The 15,327-nt window shown below is 64.9% G+C and overlaps 4 protein-coding genes across 5 annotated transcripts; 2 read left to right on the top strand and 2 right to left on the bottom strand.

Annotated features, from left to right (window-relative positions):
* Positions 1-130: 130 nt before the first annotated feature.
* On the bottom strand, positions 131-6,341 carry GDF11 (growth differentiation factor 11). The gene is made up of 3 exons (XM_031051339.2): positions 5,978-6,341; positions 2,862-3,235; positions 131-2,585 (listed from the first exon to the last, which is right to left on the bottom strand). The coding sequence occupies exons 1-3, from the start codon at positions 6,339-6,341 to the stop codon at positions 2,205-2,207; spliced, it is 1,119 nt and encodes a 372-aa protein (XP_030907199.2). The 3' UTR covers positions 131-2,204.
* Positions 6,342-7,133: 792 nt separating this feature from the next.
* INPP1 (inositol polyphosphate-1-phosphatase) lies at positions 7,134-10,045 on the top strand. Its single transcript, XM_031043693.2, is given in 7 exon segments — positions 7,134-7,569; positions 8,160-8,371; positions 8,531-8,591; positions 8,667-8,867; positions 8,940-9,114; positions 9,190-9,540; positions 9,542-10,045. Coding segments are annotated over 6 exon segments (1,134 nt in total). The 5' UTR covers positions 7,134-7,569; positions 8,160-8,167; the 3' UTR covers positions 9,684-10,045.
* Positions 10,046-10,102: 57 nt separating this feature from the next.
* Positions 10,103-12,756, top strand: CD63 (CD63 molecule). 2 transcript variants are annotated; one of them, XM_034071473.1, is made up of 8 exons: positions 10,103-10,177; positions 10,290-10,363; positions 11,328-11,516; positions 11,772-11,846; positions 11,942-12,037; positions 12,122-12,265; positions 12,344-12,427; positions 12,578-12,756. In XM_034071473.1, exons 2-8 carry the CDS (start codon positions 10,298-10,300, stop codon positions 12,641-12,643), a joined length of 720 nt encoding a protein of 239 aa, XP_033927364.1. In that variant the 5' UTR covers positions 10,103-10,177; positions 10,290-10,297; the 3' UTR covers positions 12,644-12,756. The 2 variants fall into 2 exon arrangements, with proteins under 2 accessions (XP_033927364.1, XP_033927366.1); XM_034071475.1 differs by lacking the exon at positions 10,103-10,177 and having other exon boundaries at positions 10,217-10,363.
* A 125-nt stretch (positions 12,757-12,881) lies between these two features.
* On the bottom strand, positions 12,882-14,778 carry RDH5 (retinol dehydrogenase 5). Its single transcript, XM_005139838.2, has 4 exons — positions 14,466-14,778; positions 13,790-14,048; positions 13,557-13,720; positions 12,882-13,105 (listed from the first exon to the last, which is right to left on the bottom strand). The coding sequence occupies exons 1-4, from the start codon at positions 14,776-14,778 to the stop codon at positions 12,882-12,884; spliced, it is 960 nt and encodes a 319-aa protein (XP_005139895.2).
* Between the last annotated feature and the right edge of the window lie 549 nt (positions 14,779-15,327).

Here is a 15,327-nt window from a genome sequence, read left to right as displayed (position 1 = left end):
TTCCATAGCACAAATGGTTCCCAGCTCCCAGTGCATGGGGTTTACTGGGAACATTTGGCATTGCCAAGGGCAACACTGCAGTCCTGAAGCTCAGGACTCGCTGATGGTTATTCTTTTAATCTTTCTTTAATTTCTCTTTAATTTCTTTATTTGTGTTGATGTCCAAGTGCTGTGTTTGGTTAAACCCCCCCAGCCACTGGGGCCTTTGGGTCATGTGTCCCCCTGAGTCCCGGTGGCCACATCCTGGCCTCCCCTGAGTGACCAACACAGGACCAGACCCGGGGACAAGGGACCAGGGTGGGAAAGGAGAACATATCATAACAACAATTATAATAACCATGGAGTGACAGGGTGGGGGCAGCAGTCACCCGGCCACATTGGGCAGGGTCCCAGTGCTGCCCGCACCAGGGGGCTGAGGTGCCAGTGCCCAGGGTTGACTGGTCCCAGTACCCCATCAGGCCCCATCCTTCTTCCGGGGCTCTGTGGGGCTCTGGGTCCTAGGCTCTGCATTGGGTGCGCCATGGCCAGGGGTGGCTGTGGTGGCCAGAGCCCCCCAGGCATCATTCCCATAGTTGGGGTCCCTCCGGGCTCCAGCAGGTGGTGATGGTTGGGGCAAAAGGTGTAGGTTGATCCCAACCAGACGCTAGCCAGATCTTGGCCAGGCCACGGCTCCCTCAGCTCAGGAGCAAGATCCCACAGCCTGGGCAGCTCCGTGCCCTTTCCAGTCCCTTCCAAGTGGATTCCAGCTCTTTCCTGCCATGTGGCTCTGTTCCTGGTGGGCACTGGGGCCTGTCTCCGTTGCTGGTAATGGCAGGACTGTGCTTTTCTCTGCCAGCACCTCCTTGGCCGTGTCCGGTGTGGTTTCAGTGTCCAAGCAGAGCAGCTGCGGCTGGGGCTGGATGATCTCTCAGGATCTGGACCAGAGGATGCAGCCCCCGAAAGGCACTGAGGGGCAACGGAGGGAACCCAGCACCTTGTCCCCAGTGTGTCACCAAGGGGAACACCACCACTGTGTCAATGGGGGGGAACCTGACAGACACCCCTCAGCTCCCGGGGGGTTCCCAGTTCTCCCATTCCCATCCCCTCACATACAGATCAGGGGAACTGATGCCAGAGCCACAGCAATGCTACAGCAAGGCCAGCATTACCAGTGGCATCAGATCTTAAGTGCTTGGACACAGCCGGGGCTCAGCACCATGGGGCCATTGCCGTATCCTCGGGAGCGCTTTGGGCTCGGTGGAGGCAGGGACAAGTGCGGCACATCCCAGTGCCCCCAGATCTGCCACGGCGCTGTCCCTAAGTGCTACACGGGGTATGGACATGCCAGGCCTGACTGCAGCCGTGGGATGGAGACTTGTGTCCCGGTCGGAGCCATCGGCACCCTCAGGATAAGTGCTGGGGCTGGGCCAAAGGCACTGTGGTGCCCAGAGAGCCCTCGCTGCTGTGCCGAGACCTGAGGCCCCAACTGGAGACACCTGAACTGAAGCCCCCCAAGACTCTGGCTCAGCCAGCTACCCTGGGAGAGCTGTGGGCACTGGCGCAGCATGGAGATAAGCATCGCCATAGCGCCAGCAGCACAGGAGCCAGCGCCTGTGGCAAGCAGCAGCTCTGTTCTCCTCAATGCCCGGTGGTGCCAGTGGTGCCGATGGCGGTGCCATCCCCACGCAGGGAGGGGCGGGAGCTGCCCCAGCAGAGCCCGGCCAGAGGGTGATTAATAAATAAATAAATTAAAGCAGGGGCCGGATCCCTCCTGCGCCGGAGCCACCGCCGGAGCCCAACGGGGCTGTCCCGGGGGTCCCGCTGCTGCCTCCTCCCATCCGCGGCTGTCACCGTGGCCCTGGGGTGGGCAGGGATGTCCCCATCCCCACGGGTGCTCCGGAGGTGCGGGATGCGGTGGCTTCCTCCTCTCCCTACCGCCGTGGAGCCGCGCCGGGGCTCCGCGCCGCCCCTTCCCTTCTCCGTCCGGTTGCGTTATTGCACAATGCAAGTCGAATCGTGGGGCTGCTGCAGCGTTGCTCCGCAGGGTTTCCGTCTCTGCGTCTCTGTCCTCTTGCCCCAGCATCCAAAGGAACCTCAACGCTTGTTCTTTGTATTTCAAAATGAAAATAGCAAAAAAGAAACCCCCCAAAACTCCCACCCCCCCAAAAGTGGCAGGAAAGAGGCAGGTTCAGAGGCAGGGGGGGCGTGGGGCAGCAGCACCGGCTCTAAGAGCATCCACATCGGTCCACTACCATGCCTGGGATCTTGCCGTAGATGATCTGCTGCTTGTCATTGAAGTAGAGCATGTTGATGGGGGACATCTTGGTGGGGGTGCAGCAGGGCCCGGCCGAGCCGCGCGGGTTGGCCTGTTGCACGAGGTGGGTGTGCGGGTACTTCTGCATGAACATGTACTCACACTGCCCCGAGCAGTAGTTGGCTTTGTACCTCTTGGGCGCGATGATCCAGTCCCAGCCGAAGGCCTCGAAGTCCACGGTCAGGGGGTAGCGGCAGCAGCGCGACTCGGTCGAGTGCTCGTCGCAATCCAGCCCCAGGTTGCGGCGCGAGCGTTTGTTGTTCTCCAGCACCCTCAGCTCCATGAACGGGTGCTGGGGGGAGATGAAGGATGAGACCCACTGAGCCACTACCCCATGGTCCCACCATCCCCGCTGCCCAGGTCCTACACAGCCCCCTGGAGCTGTCATGGGCCCCATGGAGCTGTCATTGTCCCCACAGTGGCCTCATGGAGGTGTCGCCAGCCCCATGAGGTTGTCATTGTCCCCCCATGGAGCTGACTGTCCCCACAAACTGTGACCAGCCCCACAGAGCTGGATCACCACCCATGACCATCCCCATCACCCTCGAGCCCCACAGCAGACACCTACCAGCCCTTCGGCGCCAGGCCCCAGTGACGTGACAGCCAGGTCGTTGCCGTTGGGGTCGAAGGCATTGATCTCAATACCCCAGTTGTTCTGTGGCTGCTTGAACCAGTTCTGCAGCACATGCTTGAAGTCGATGCTCTGCCAGTGCCCGAGGCGGGAGTTGAGTTCGATCTTGAGTGAGCGGATGCGGATGTGGCGGCTGCCTTCCTCCGTCACCGGCTTTAGGCGGAGGATCTGCAGGTAGACGGTGGAGGTGTGCTGCACGGGCCGCAGGTACACCCACAGCTGTGCCTTCACCACCTTCGTGAACATGACCTTGGGGCTGAAGTTGAAGAAGCAGCAATGGGGGTTGCCCTCGATCTGCACGATGGGGTCCGCTGTGGGAGGAAGGAGGCGTCAGGGGCAGCACCAGGACCTCCCTTGTCATCCTCATCATCCTCATCCTCCTCATTGTCTTCATCCTCTTCATCCTCCTTACCCTCATCATCTTCATTCTCATCATCCTTATCCTCACCCTCCTCATCCTCCTCATCATTCTCATCCTCCTCATCCTCCCCAGGGCGAGCTAATCCTCAGTCATTAGCAGGTGAAGGTCAAGCCAGAGGCTGCCCTGGGGCTCCTTCCCCTCCATCCTCAGCAAGGTCCTGGCTGCCCCTGACCCTGTGTCACCTGGGATTCAGGATCCCCCACTTGGATGAGGGCTGAGCAGGATGGGGGGCTCTGGTGATGGTGCCACAGCTGATCCATAGCATCGTGCAGTTGCCCCCACACCCCCACTGGTGCCCCCATGCAACCGCCATGGGGCAGCCCCACACCTCAGTGGGACAGGGACAGGGCTCAGGGGTCCCAGCCACCCTCCCCCCTCTGCTCTGGCATTCCCTGCTCTGCAAACACATCTGTGTCAAATTGAGCTGGGAATTCCACCCCCCGCCATGCACCGGTCATGTTTAATAGCACCCAGCTGTAGCGGGGCCATTTGCTGCAGCAGGGCCTCCCCGGCACATGGGGGTCATGACACCAGGAGCCCCCCAACCGCGCTGTGGGGGCCCGCCACAGACACACCCCCCTGCAATTTGCTGCCCCACATTAAACCCCTGATCCCCTGGGGACCCCCAAAGCCATGTTGGGCTCCCCCCAGCTCCCAGCTGGGGCGGGTTGTGCCATGCAGCCCCTTGGCCACCAGTCACTGGTGGGACATTGTCCCAACCTGGCTGGCAACCACCACTATGTGTCCCGGTGCTCCTGGTGGCTTTGGGGGCTGTAGATGTGTCTATGGCAGGGGTTGGGTTTGTGGGTTCTCCAGATAAGAGATGTTGGAGTCGGCACCAAAACACCAGTGCACCAGGGGCATCAGTGACCTGCATCCTGGGCTTCATCCTAGGATCCCGGGGGGCACAGGGGGGGTTCTGGGGTGCTGGGAGTGTGGGGAGGTCTGTGCCATGCCGGCTGCTCCTGGCACTGCCAGGATATTCATCCAGTCACTGTGGCAACAGTGAATAAAGGATAAAGGTCCCTGGGACACCTGGAGGGGCCGGCTCCAGACCCCCCCCCAAGCTCTTTGTTCCCACTTCGTTGCGTTTGGGGCTCCCACCCCTGCCCTATTAACCCTTCGCTAACTGTGGGGGCCCAGAGAGACACCCCCCGCCCCCAGGGCCAGTCCCGCTATGTGCCAGCAGTGCCGCCATAGTGTCCCCATGGCCCCCATCCTGCTGACCTTGAGCCCCCCCCCCCCAGCAGCACCCCCCCAGGATCCCTCATTACGGGTCGTGGGGTCACGGGTAGCCCCTAAATTAGTTTAGGACCCAATTAACCCCCCTCGGGGCCCTTCTGCCATTAAACTCCCCGGGGGTGGGGGGCACTGGGGGGGTGGGATTACCGGGGGGAACCCGAGAGCTTTATGGCTCTGCTGCCTGTGAAGCCCTTTGCCTCCTCCTGCTCAGGAACCATAAAACTCACAAATTGCCCCCGGGGGAGGGGAGTGGGGGGGAATAATCATAATGATAAGGGGGTGGCCACGGCCAGACCCTGCGGCGCATCCGGCTGCGGCAGGGCCGGGACCCCCGGAGAGGAGCGGGGGGCAGGAGCCGCCCCATACTCTTTATGTCGGCCCCCCCATCCCGGGCTGTCAAAAGGGTTGGGGGGAGGCAGGAACCCCCCGGTGGGGCCGCGATTTTATGGGTAATAAAATTTCAAAGCCGCCAGAATCTATTAATGGCTGGGAAGGGAATTGGGACGGGAGGGGGGCAGCGCCTCGCACCTCCCTCCCTTCCGCCAGCCCTTCGCGCCCGGCCTCCCTCCCCTTTCCCGGCCCCGTGTCCGCACCCCCCGCGGGGGCTCTGCAGCCTCATCCCACTGCCAGAGCAGGTGGAAGCAGGGAAACTGAGGCAAGGGCAGAGGGAGGAGGGAGGGATGGAGAGAGCAGAGTCTTCCCCATGGCATCCCCCCAGGGACACCTGCTGCTGTCACCCCGATGTCACCCACGGTGACACCCACCCCATGCCCCCAGCGTGGTCCCAGCACCCTGTGAAAGGTGCCAGTGTCAAGCATCAGCTCCCTGCACCCATCCCCAGTGCCAGTGCCCAGTTCTCCTACAGATGGTTGCCAGTACCAGGCCCCAGTACCTAGTGTCAGTTCCCAGCTCCCATTGATGAGTCCCAGCGCTGGTGCCAGGTCCCAGCACCCACTACCAGCTCCCTGCACCCAGTGACAGGTTCCAATCCCGCTACAAGTTCCCAGCACCCATTGGCCATTCCCAGTCCCATTTCAGCTCCCGCTGCCAGCACCAGCTCTCCCCGTATCCCAGTGCATGTCCCGGCACTCGCACAGAGCCATCCCGGGTAGCGGGGGGGTGCCAGAGGGGAAGCGGGGGACACCGGGAGGGTACGGGGGGTGCTGGAGGGGAACCGGTGGGGAGTCCCGGAGGGCCAGTACCTGCAAGGGGCTTGAGGGGGGACACCGGGGGACACGGGGTTGGGATGAAGGACACTGGGGGTGGGATGGGGGGGACCAGGGGCGGGATGGGGACAGCGGGAGTGGGAAGGGGGACGCCGGGGGTGGGATTGGGGTGCCCGCCGGCGAAGTTTGTAGCGGCGGCGGGGCGGAACAAAGGCGGCACTGACTTTCCTGGGCCATGCTGATGACGGTCTCGGTGGTGGCGTGGTACTCGTCCTCCTCCAGGTACTCGTCGTGCTGCAGAGAGTCCCCCTGGAAGTCGTGGAGGTCGAGGAGCTGCTGGAGCGGGGGGGCCTTGGGCAGCAGCTGCTTCACCACCTCCCGGGTGATGTTGGGCGCTTCCTTCAGCCGCAGCTTGCTCAGGATCTGAGACTTGATGCTCTCCAGCCGCAGCTCTTTGCTGTGCCTCCGCCACAGGCACACAGGGCAGGAGGGCTCTGGAGCGCTCCCCGTTCCCGTAGTGCCCCCCCCTCCCGTTCCCACCGCCGCCGCCGCCGCCGCCGCCAAGAGGCAAAGCACCACCGGGGCCATACCGGGAAGCAAAACGTCCCCAGCACCACCGGGGGCCGGGCCCCCCCCGTTCCGCTTCCACCGCAACGTTTTTAACGGGGGGGAGGAGGGAGAAAACAGGGAGGGGAGGGGGGGGCGCGGCGGAACGGGGGGAAGGCGGGAACGGTGCCGGGGGGCGGGGAAGCGGGGGGGGGGGGGGGTGGAAGGAAAAAGGGGAGGGGGGGGAAAGGAAAAAAAAGCGGCGGTAACGGCGGCCCCGGGGTTTTATACCCCAAGAGAAGTGTGTCGTCACCGGCCATGATTGGCTGCGGCCGCACAAAAGAGGTTCGGGCAGGGGCTTGGCACCAGCCGCCGCCGGCCCCCCGGGCACCGGGAACGGCCCCGCAGCCACCGGGTCGGGGCGATACCCCCCCCGGGTCAAATCCCTTCCTCTCTCTAGCCCGTTGTAACGGGGGGCGGCACCGCTGGGACCCAACTCCAGGCAAGTGGCGCGGGGCGGAGGGACGCCGGCACTTGCCGGGAGTTGGGTCCCACCGGTGCCGCCCCGGTAAACCGGGAATACGCATCCCGGTGGGTGTCTACATGTGTTACCCCGTCCCCCCCCAGCCGCCCTGCTCCCCATCAGAACCATGGAGAGGGCAAACCGGAGGCTCGGCAAACCGTGGTAGCGGGGCTGCAACCGGTCACTCTCCCTGCTAGCGGTGCAGAGACTCCCCCCTACGATACCAAACCAGCGCCGGTGGGGTGAAGGTGATGAGGGAGCCATCCCGTTATCCCGTTATCCCATTATCCTCCCCCCAGGTACTCCACACTACCGGAGCGCTGTTAAGCGCATCCCGCCAGGGGGCGACACAGCTGAGCCGGTAATACCCAAGCGGGCCGAGGGCGCCACCGTGTGGCCCTGGGAGACACAACCCGCACCGGTGCCCCGGGGGGTGGTCCCGGAGGAGGTGGAATGAGGCGGGAGGGAAGCGTTTGTGACCCCCGGGTGACCCCCGACCGTTCCCGGTGCGGCGTTCCCGGTTCCCCGGGGCATCACCGGATGCGGGTGTCACCGGTCCAGTGGCGGCGGAAGCTACAAAGCCACAAGCGGAAGCGGGTGGCGGCGAGGGGCGCGCTGACAGCCCCGTGTCCCCCGTCAGCCCCGCTGGTCTCCGGTACTGAGGGGGTTAAAGCGGCGCCGTGACGCGTCCCGGCCGGTCCCGCCCCACGGGCCGCCCCCCAGGAGCTGTGAGAGGCACCGGCCCCGGTAACGGGGGGAGGGGGGAGGCGGGAGGGGGCCCGGGACCCTCCCGGGGGCATCGCAGGTGGGGGGAGCCAGGAAGGGTGTCCCGGGGGAGGCACACGGGGGCCCCGGGGTAGGGGGAACACCGGAGGTCCCGGGGGGGCTCCTGGGATAGGTTTCGTTGTTGGGGGGTCTGTCCGGTCACCCCACACCGCCGCGGGGGGAGCGGGGACCTGCCCCCCCCGGCCCTCTGTGCCTTGTGGCCAGCCCCACATCCTTGTCCCCCTGTCCCCATTCCCATGTCTCCACGTGTCCACATTCACATCCCCATGTCCCTATTTCCTCATGTCCCCACAGTCCCACGTCCCTACATTCATGCCTCCATATTCCCATGGCCCCATGACCCCATGCTTCCATCACACAGCCCTACATTCCCACATCCACGTCCCCACGTCCAAGCTGTGGCCTCTGGCATTGGGTGGGATCACTGTAGCCAGGTCCTCACCCTGGAGCTGCCCAAACCCCAAAACCACTGGGCTGGGTGGTGGGGCCAGGCAGGAGGTGGGAGGCCACGTCACTCCAGTGCCACGTCCCCTCAACCCCGTGTCCCCCAGCCCTGGCCATGGCTGGGCTGCTCCAGGCCCTGGTGAGCGCCTCAGAGAAGGCTGCAGATATTGCCCGGCTGTGCCGGAGGGAGCAGCCGCTCTTCCAGCTCCTGGTGGCCGAGAAGACAGGAGCCGACCGGAACCGGAGGTTTCTGCAGGACTTCAAGACGCTGGCGGATGTCCTCATCCAGGAGGTCGTCAAGCATGACCTGGGGAAGGAGGTAGGGGTGGGATAGGGTGGATGGGATAGGATGGGATGGGACGGGATGGGATGGGATGGGACGGGATGGGATGGGATGGGACAGCATGGCATGGGGTGAGACAGGGTGGGAGGAGGTGAGGGCTCCCCCTGTGCTGCAGCTGAGCCACCCTGTCCCCAGTTCCCAGAGCTGCAGGGCCACATCCATGGCGAAGAGTCCAACGAGTTCAGGAGTCCTGAGGGTAAGTCTGGGGTGCAGGAGGGCTGAGGGGGGTACCCCCTCTCCAGAGGTCGGTGCTGAAACCAGGGCACCACAGGAGAGACGGTGACGGTGCGGGTGTGCACCACGCCGGAGGACACGGCAGCGCTGCTGCTGGCTGTGCTGGCACCAGAGCGCGAGGCCGCAGAGCTGCTGGCGGACACTGTGCACCGGGATGTGGCACTGGCAGACGCGGTGCTGGCTGACGTGGAGCTCAGCATCCCCCCGCAGGACCTGGCCATCTGGATAGACCCCATTGGTGAGGGGGTGCTGGCACAGGCTGGGTTGGGATCCCCCCATTCCCATGGCTGAACCCCGGCTGCACCCACAGACTCCACCAACGAGTACATCCGTGGGAGCGAGGACGTGGGCCCCGTTGATGGCATTGCTCCAGCTGGGCTGTGCTCAGTGCTGGTGCTCATTGGTGCTTACAACCGTCATACAGGCTGTCCCGTGCTGGGCGTCATCAACGAGCCCTTCTTCCAGCGGGACTCCGAGACACAGAGGTACCTGCGCCACAGACGGCACTGGGGCAAATGGGACCCCACCAGCACTTGCACTGAGGGTCCCCATCCCCACAGGTGGCAGGGAAGGTACCACTGGGGCATCGCCTACGGGGACACACGGCTGAGCTCGCTGAGCCCCCCAGGACCGTCGCTGGTGCCGCGGGTGGTGCTGAGCCGCGCTGAGGCACCAGCAGTGCAGGCGGCACTGAAGCCGCTCTGTGGCGGGCACCTGCTCTTCGCCGCCGGTGCCGGGTACAAGATGCTCTGTGTCATCCTGGGGCTGGCGGATGTCTACGTGCTCTCGGAGGGCAGCACCTTTGCCTGGGACGCCTGCGCTCCCCACGCCATCCTGCGTGCCCTGGGCGGGGGAATCGTGGCCTTGGCAGGGGCCCTGCAGGCGCGACGAGGGGGAGGCACTGGCACCCCCCCCCGAGCTGGTTTACAACCGCCCTATAGAAGGGGCGGACGGGGCTGAGCGCTGGGCGAACTGCGGGGGCCTTGTGGCCTACGTGGACCCCCGGCACCTCGAGGCCGTGCTGGCCACGCTGGCCACCGTGCCGGGGCTCTGAGAGCACGGGGGCCAGGGGGTGCGGGTCACGGGGTGGCAGGAGCAGGGTATAGGGTGTCTGGGACCAAGGGTGGTGGGTCACTGCGTTATCAGGTTGTATAGGACGTCAGGGACCTCTGAGTGCAGTGTATGAGGTGTCTGGTGCTTAAGGGTGCAGCTTATACAGTGTCAGGGACCTCTGGGTGCAGGCTTTGGGGTTTTCAGGGGTGTACCAAGGCTGGCAGGACACTGGGACCTGGGGTGCTGTTGTGGGGTGTACGGGACCCCGGGGTGCGGTTATGGGGTCCCAGTGGCCGTGTCTGCGATGGGAGCTCGGTGATGCTCCGCCGCCCTCCCGAGTCCTCCATTAAAGCGTTCCCCGCACCCGGTGTCTGTGCTGAGGGGGGAGGGACCGGTGGGGGGGCCGGGCGGGCCCGGGGCGGTGCCGGTGCTGCCCGAGGACTCGCCCTGGTCCCGTCACATGATCGCGGAGCGGGCGGTGGAGCAGGGGCGCCGGTGAGCGCCCGGGAACGGGAACGGGAGCGGGAGCGGGGACGGGAACGGGAGCGGGAGCGGGAGCGGGAGCAGGAACGGGAGTGGTACCGGGGCTGAGCGGCGGCTCCCGCAGGACGGACCATGGCGGTCGAGGGGGGGATGAAATGCGTGAAGTTCCTGGTGTTCGTGTTCAACTTCATCTTCTGGGTGAGTGCGGGGCCCGGGGGGAGAAACGGGTTGGGAACGGGCGGGGGAACGGAGAGATCCGGGAGGGAAGCGGGGAAGGAGGACTCGGGCCCGTCCCGGTCTCACGTCGGGCCGCGACCCCTCACGCTGGGAGTACCCGGGGGTGGGAGGGGGTCCTGCCCGCCCCGGCCCCTGCCGTTCCCCCCCCGCCGCCATCAGTAGGTTCCAGGAGTAACGCGGCCGGTACCGGCGGTACCAGGGACACCAAGGCCGGGGGGGGGGGGGGGGGGGGGCCGGGGGGTTAGGAAGCACACACACACCCCCCCCCCCCGGGGGTGACCGGGACCCCCCGGTCCCTGCGGGGGGCGTCAGGGGGAGGTTTGCGGAAGTCGGGGGTGAGGAAGGAGGCGCCAACGGCCGAAGCAGGGAATGGGGGCACAACCCGACCCATCCCGCGGCCCCCCCCAGCGGGGAGTGACTCGTGCCGGTCCCCACCCCAGTCCTGTGGGGCTGAGTCACCCCTGAAGGGCCTCGGGCCACCCGCCAGGACGGGAGGGGGCCTCGACGGGGACACCGGCGCCAGCCCCCCCCTCTAACCAGGAGTGTTTGTGCAGCCGGGCCCGGCCCAGCGAGCAAACAGGGGCCAGGAGGGGGGGGAACCGAGGTGACAGCCCCACCCCCTGACCCGGCCCCCAGCACCGGGGGGGGCTGGCGTTGGTCCCTCCCCGCAGCCTCTCACGGTGCCCGGAAGGCCGCGCTTCATCCTGGACTTCCCGGACTTCCTCGCGTTCCGCAGCAGCCAGCGCCGGGAGTGTCGGTCCATGGGGCAGGATCGGGCCCCCCATAGCCCACTGCACCCCCAGAGTGTGGCTGGGATAGGGGGGCAAGGGGGTCCCTACAACCCCCCCCGTCAAAGGGAGGATGCAGGTGCCCCCCCTCATCGGGGGGATCCCGGCTGCCCCCCAGCGGCTCTGCCCCCCCCCAGGTGTGCGGCGTCGCCCTCGTGGCCATCGGGATCTACGCACAGGTGGCGCTGGATAAGGCGCTGGTGGCGAGCACGGCCTCGGCCGCCGGCACCCCCGTGGCCATCCTGGTCCTTGGCATCATCATCTTCTTCATCTCCTTCTTTGGCTGCTGCGGAGCTTGGAAGGAGAGTTACTGCATGGTCACCACGGTGAGTACCTGGAGCCCCCTGAGACCACCACAAACACCCCCCAGAGCTGCCCAAATACCCCTCAAACACTCCCCAAGACTCCCTCACTGCACCCTGGAAGGAGAGTTACTGTGTGGTCACCACAGTGAGTGCCCAGGCTCTCCAGACACCCCCAGAGACCCCAAGCACCCACACTGCACGTAGACCCCCGCCCTTTAACACCCACCCTGACCCCCCCCCACTGCACCCTGACACCCCAACCTCCTCCCCCCACAGTTTGCCGTCCTCCTCAGCATCATCTTCCTGGTGGAAGTCGCTGCTGCCATCGCTGGATATGTTTTCAAGGACAAGGTGGGGGCAAGTGGGAGATGGGGGGGGGCACGGCCCTATCCAGAGGTGCCAGGATCCATCTGACCCCCCCAGCCCTTTTGTGCTTTCACCTCCAGGTACGCTCGGTGCTGGAAGACAGGCTCTGGGATGCCATGAACAAGTATGGGGAGGACAAAGTCCTAACAGAGAGGGTGGATGAGCTCCAGAGGCGTGTGAGTGATGGGATGGAGAGCAGAACACATGGGAACCCCCCACCTTGACCCACTGGGGACCCCACTGACCCTCCCTCTCTGCAGTTCTTTTGCTGTGGAGCCAACAACTACACAGACTGGAGCAGCATCGAGCGGTTCCGGGTGAACAACACGGTGCCTCAGTCCTGCTGCCGCGTCAACAGCACATCCTGCAACGTGCGCCCCAGCCCTGCCACCGTCTATGAGAACGTGAGAGACCCCCAGCCCCCTGTGACCCCCCCGGGTCCCCACCCCCCCCCCCTTCTCTGAGCCCCTCTGTGCCCCCAGGGCTGCCTCCAGAGCATCGAAGCCTGGATGAAGGAGAAGATCCTCATCGTGGCCCCTGTGGCGCTGGGAATCGCCTTCTTTGAAGTGGGATATGGAGCTGAGCCCCCCCTCCCATTCCCATGTGTGGGGCTGAGCCCCTTCTTCCATCCCCATGTGTGGGGCTGGCCCTCCCCCCAGCCTGGTGTATGGGCCTGAGCAGGGTGGACATCACCCCCTTCTCCTCTCTCTATCTAGATCCTGGGTATCGTCTTCGCCTGCTGTCTCATGAAGGGCATCCGCAGTGGCTATGAGGTCATGTAGCCCCCCCCAGCTCCCACTGCTGCACACCCGGAGAGCTGTGGGGGGCTCTGCAGGACCCAGCGTGCCAAAACCCTACCATAGCCTGGGGTTGGAAATAAAAGCTTCCATAGATCCCTGTGCCCCAGCACTAGGGTGGGATGCGGGCAGACCATTGACCTCGCAGGGGTGAACCCTGGTTCATGTGGCACCGGCGGGGATGTGTTTTTATTGGGAGGGGGCACAGCTTGGTCCGGGGGGGTCAGCGCACACGCTGGGCAGGCTTGGGCAGGATGGTGGCCAGGACCAGGTCCACGATGCAGGCAGGGAGGTAGGAGGCGGGGAGCCAGAGCAGCTTGGCATCCCAGCCCGCACTGTAGCGGGTGCGTGGGTAGCGGGCGCTCAGCGCGTGCTCCATGCACCACGTCACCTTGGCCAGGTCCTTGTCACAGATGAGGTTCATGATGAAGCGCTGCACCTTGAGGTCTGGGGGCAAAAGAGAATGAGGAGCTCAGGCACGGCAGTGCTGCGAGGGCTGGAGCAGCTCTGCCTGGAGCCAGGCTGGGAGAGCTGGGGTGGAGCAGCCTGGACAAGAGAAGGCTCCTGAAGGGGAGAGCTGAGAGCAGCTCCAGTGCCTGAAGGGGCTGCAGGAAACCTGGAGATGGGCTTGGGACAAGCAATGTAAGGACAGGACAAGGGGCATGGCTTGAACCTGCCAGAAGGGAGACTGAGATGAGTTTTTAGGCAGAAGTTCTTCACTGTGAGGGTGGTGGGACACAGATTGCCTTGAACAGAGAAGGTTTGGATGCCCCATCCCTGGCAGTATTCAAGGCCAGGCTGGAGCAACCCACTCTAATGGAACTGGAGGAGCTTTAAGGTCCCTTCAACTCAAACACTCCCCTCTGAGGGCCTTAGGGGATGCATCTGCCCCACTCACACTGCCAGAAATAGTCCTCCCCATAGCTGAGGCGCGTCTCGGGTGCCAGCCGCTCCCAGAGCTGCCGCAGGGACCCCTCGATGCTCTCCAGGTCGGTCACCGCTGTCTTGAAGAACCCGGGCTCCACGATGCTCACCTTGACCCCGAAGTGGTACATGTCACGCCTGCGGGATGCGGGGGGTGAGCACCATGGGGCTGGGGATGCTGCTGGTGATGGGGGCCCCGGCACCCACCGCAGGCTGTCGCTGAAGGCTTCGATGCAGTACTTGGACACACAGTAGCCACCGCCGTTTGCTGCCAGACGGCCCAGGACACTGGAGGTGTTGACCACACGGCCCCGTGCCCGCTTCAGCAGCGGCAGCAGGAGCAGCGTCACCTCAATGGCTCCGAAGGTGTTGACGGCCATGACCTGGCGATAGTCCTCCAGCACCATCCACTCCGTGGGGCCGATGGGGTTTGCCACTCCAGCGTTGTTCACCAGCCCAAAGAGACCTGTGACGGATGTGCCATGGGTGGGGGGGTCTGACCCTGGTCTGCTCCCCCCCTTGTCCATCCTGCTCTGGACCCCACACACCCCACAGCACCCCCAGTCAGACCCATCTTGCTCCACAGCCCTTCTTGAGCCGATCCTTATCCTCTGCCCTACAACACCTCATCAGGGACTCTTAATTCTGGGGACGCCCCGTCCTGCCCCATGACCCCTTATGGAGCTCCGTGTCTTGCTCGATAGCATCCTTTGGTGGGTACCATCCTCTTGTCCTACTGCACCCACCTCTCCTGAGACCACCCATCCTGCTCCGTACTGATGGACCTCATCCCATCCCTCCCAGGACCTCCCTGGCTCCCATCCTTCCCCCCAGGTCTCATCCTGCCCCACAGACCCCACCCCACAGCCCCATCCCCACTCACCTCTGTCGCCCACCTCTCTGCGCACCCACTCAACGGCACTGCGGATGCTGTCGGGCCGGGTGAGGTCGAGCAGGGTGGTGCGGAGGTGCCCGGGGCAGCCGCGGCGCAGAGCCTCGGCGCCGGCGGGGGTGAGGCAGGCGGCGAGCACGCGGTACCCGCGCCGTGCCAGGCGCTGTGCCAGCAGCCGCCCGAAGCCGCTGTCGCAGCCGGTCACCAGCACGAACTTGTCCTGCACTGATGGCAGCGTCTGCCGGTCCCGCAGCAGCCACAGCAGCGCCCAGCACAGCGCTGCCAGTGCCACCACCAACCACATCGTAGGGGCTGTGGGGCAGGGGGGCAGTGGGACTGGAGCCTTCTACATTGGGGACCCCCCCCTCAGTCACCCCCTTGCCCATAAACCACTGTGGGCACCCCAAGGTCACTGCCCTACCCCACACTATGGGGGTCATCACCCGTAAGGACACATGCCACGTTCCAGCACCATCAGCAGCCACATTATGGGGGCTGTGGGGCAGGGGAGGACAGTGGGATTGGAGCCTCAACAGTGGAGACACAGCCCATGGTCACCCTCTGCACCTCACCTTCAAGCTCATCGCCCATGGTGGGCACCCCAAGGTTGCTGCCCTGCCCCACACTAGGTGGGTCAGACCCACACACACATACAGGGAGGGGGGGGAAAGGGGGGGCTGAGGAAGCTTCTCCAACCCACCTTGCTCTTGTGCCGGGCTCCCAGTGTCTGGATGGGATCAACTGAACACGGCGGCAGCGCCTGGCCAGGACCCAGCAGTGACGGGGGAGGAACTGGGGGGGTCCCTGCTGCTACCCTCACCCCCACTTAACCCCATCCCCTCCTGCTGTGCAC

Source organism: Melopsittacus undulatus, chromosome 21 (assembly GCF_012275295.1).
Source record: "Melopsittacus undulatus isolate bMelUnd1 chromosome 21, bMelUnd1.mat.Z, whole genome shotgun sequence".
Classification (NCBI taxonomy): Eukaryota; Metazoa; Chordata; class Aves; order Psittaciformes; family Psittaculidae; genus Melopsittacus; species Melopsittacus undulatus.
This window is presented reverse-complemented; position numbering and strand designations above follow the sequence as displayed.

Excerpts from the sequence above, each read along its gene's own strand:
- GDF11 (XM_031051339.2), bottom strand. The coding sequence starts at position 6,341 with ATGGCCCCGGTGGTGCTTTGCCTCTTGGCGGCGGCGGCGGCGGCGGCG. Across the intron at positions 3,236-5,977 it reads CATCAGCATGGCCCAGGAAA|CGGACCCCATCGTGCAGATC; the intron begins GTCAGTGCCGCC and ends TTCCTCCCACAG. Across the intron at positions 2,586-2,861 it reads GGCCTGGCGCCGAAGGGCTG|CACCCGTTCATGGAGCTGAG; the intron begins GTAGGTGTCTGC and ends ATCTCCCCCCAG.
- CD63 (XM_034071473.1), top strand. The coding sequence starts at position 10,298 with ATGGCGGTCGAGGGGGGGATGAAATGCGTGAAGTTCCTGGTGTTCGTG. Across the intron at positions 10,364-11,327 it reads TGTTCAACTTCATCTTCTGG|GTGTGCGGCGTCGCCCTCGT; the intron begins GTGAGTGCGGGG and ends GCCCCCCCCCAG. Across the intron at positions 12,428-12,577 it reads TGGGAATCGCCTTCTTTGAA|ATCCTGGGTATCGTCTTCGC; the intron begins GTGGGATATGGA and ends CTCTCTATCTAG.
- RDH5 (XM_005139838.2), bottom strand. The coding sequence starts at position 14,778 with ATGTGGTTGGTGGTGGCACTGGCAGCGCTGTGCTGGGCGCTGCTGTGG. Across the intron at positions 13,721-13,789 it reads GCCTTCAGCGACAGCCTGCG|GCGTGACATGTACCACTTCG; the intron begins GTGGGTGCCGGG and ends CGCATCCCGCAG. Across the intron at positions 13,106-13,556 it reads GGAGGACTATTTCTGGCAGT|ACCTCAAGGTGCAGCGCTTC; the intron begins GTGAGTGGGGCA and ends TTTTGCCCCCAG.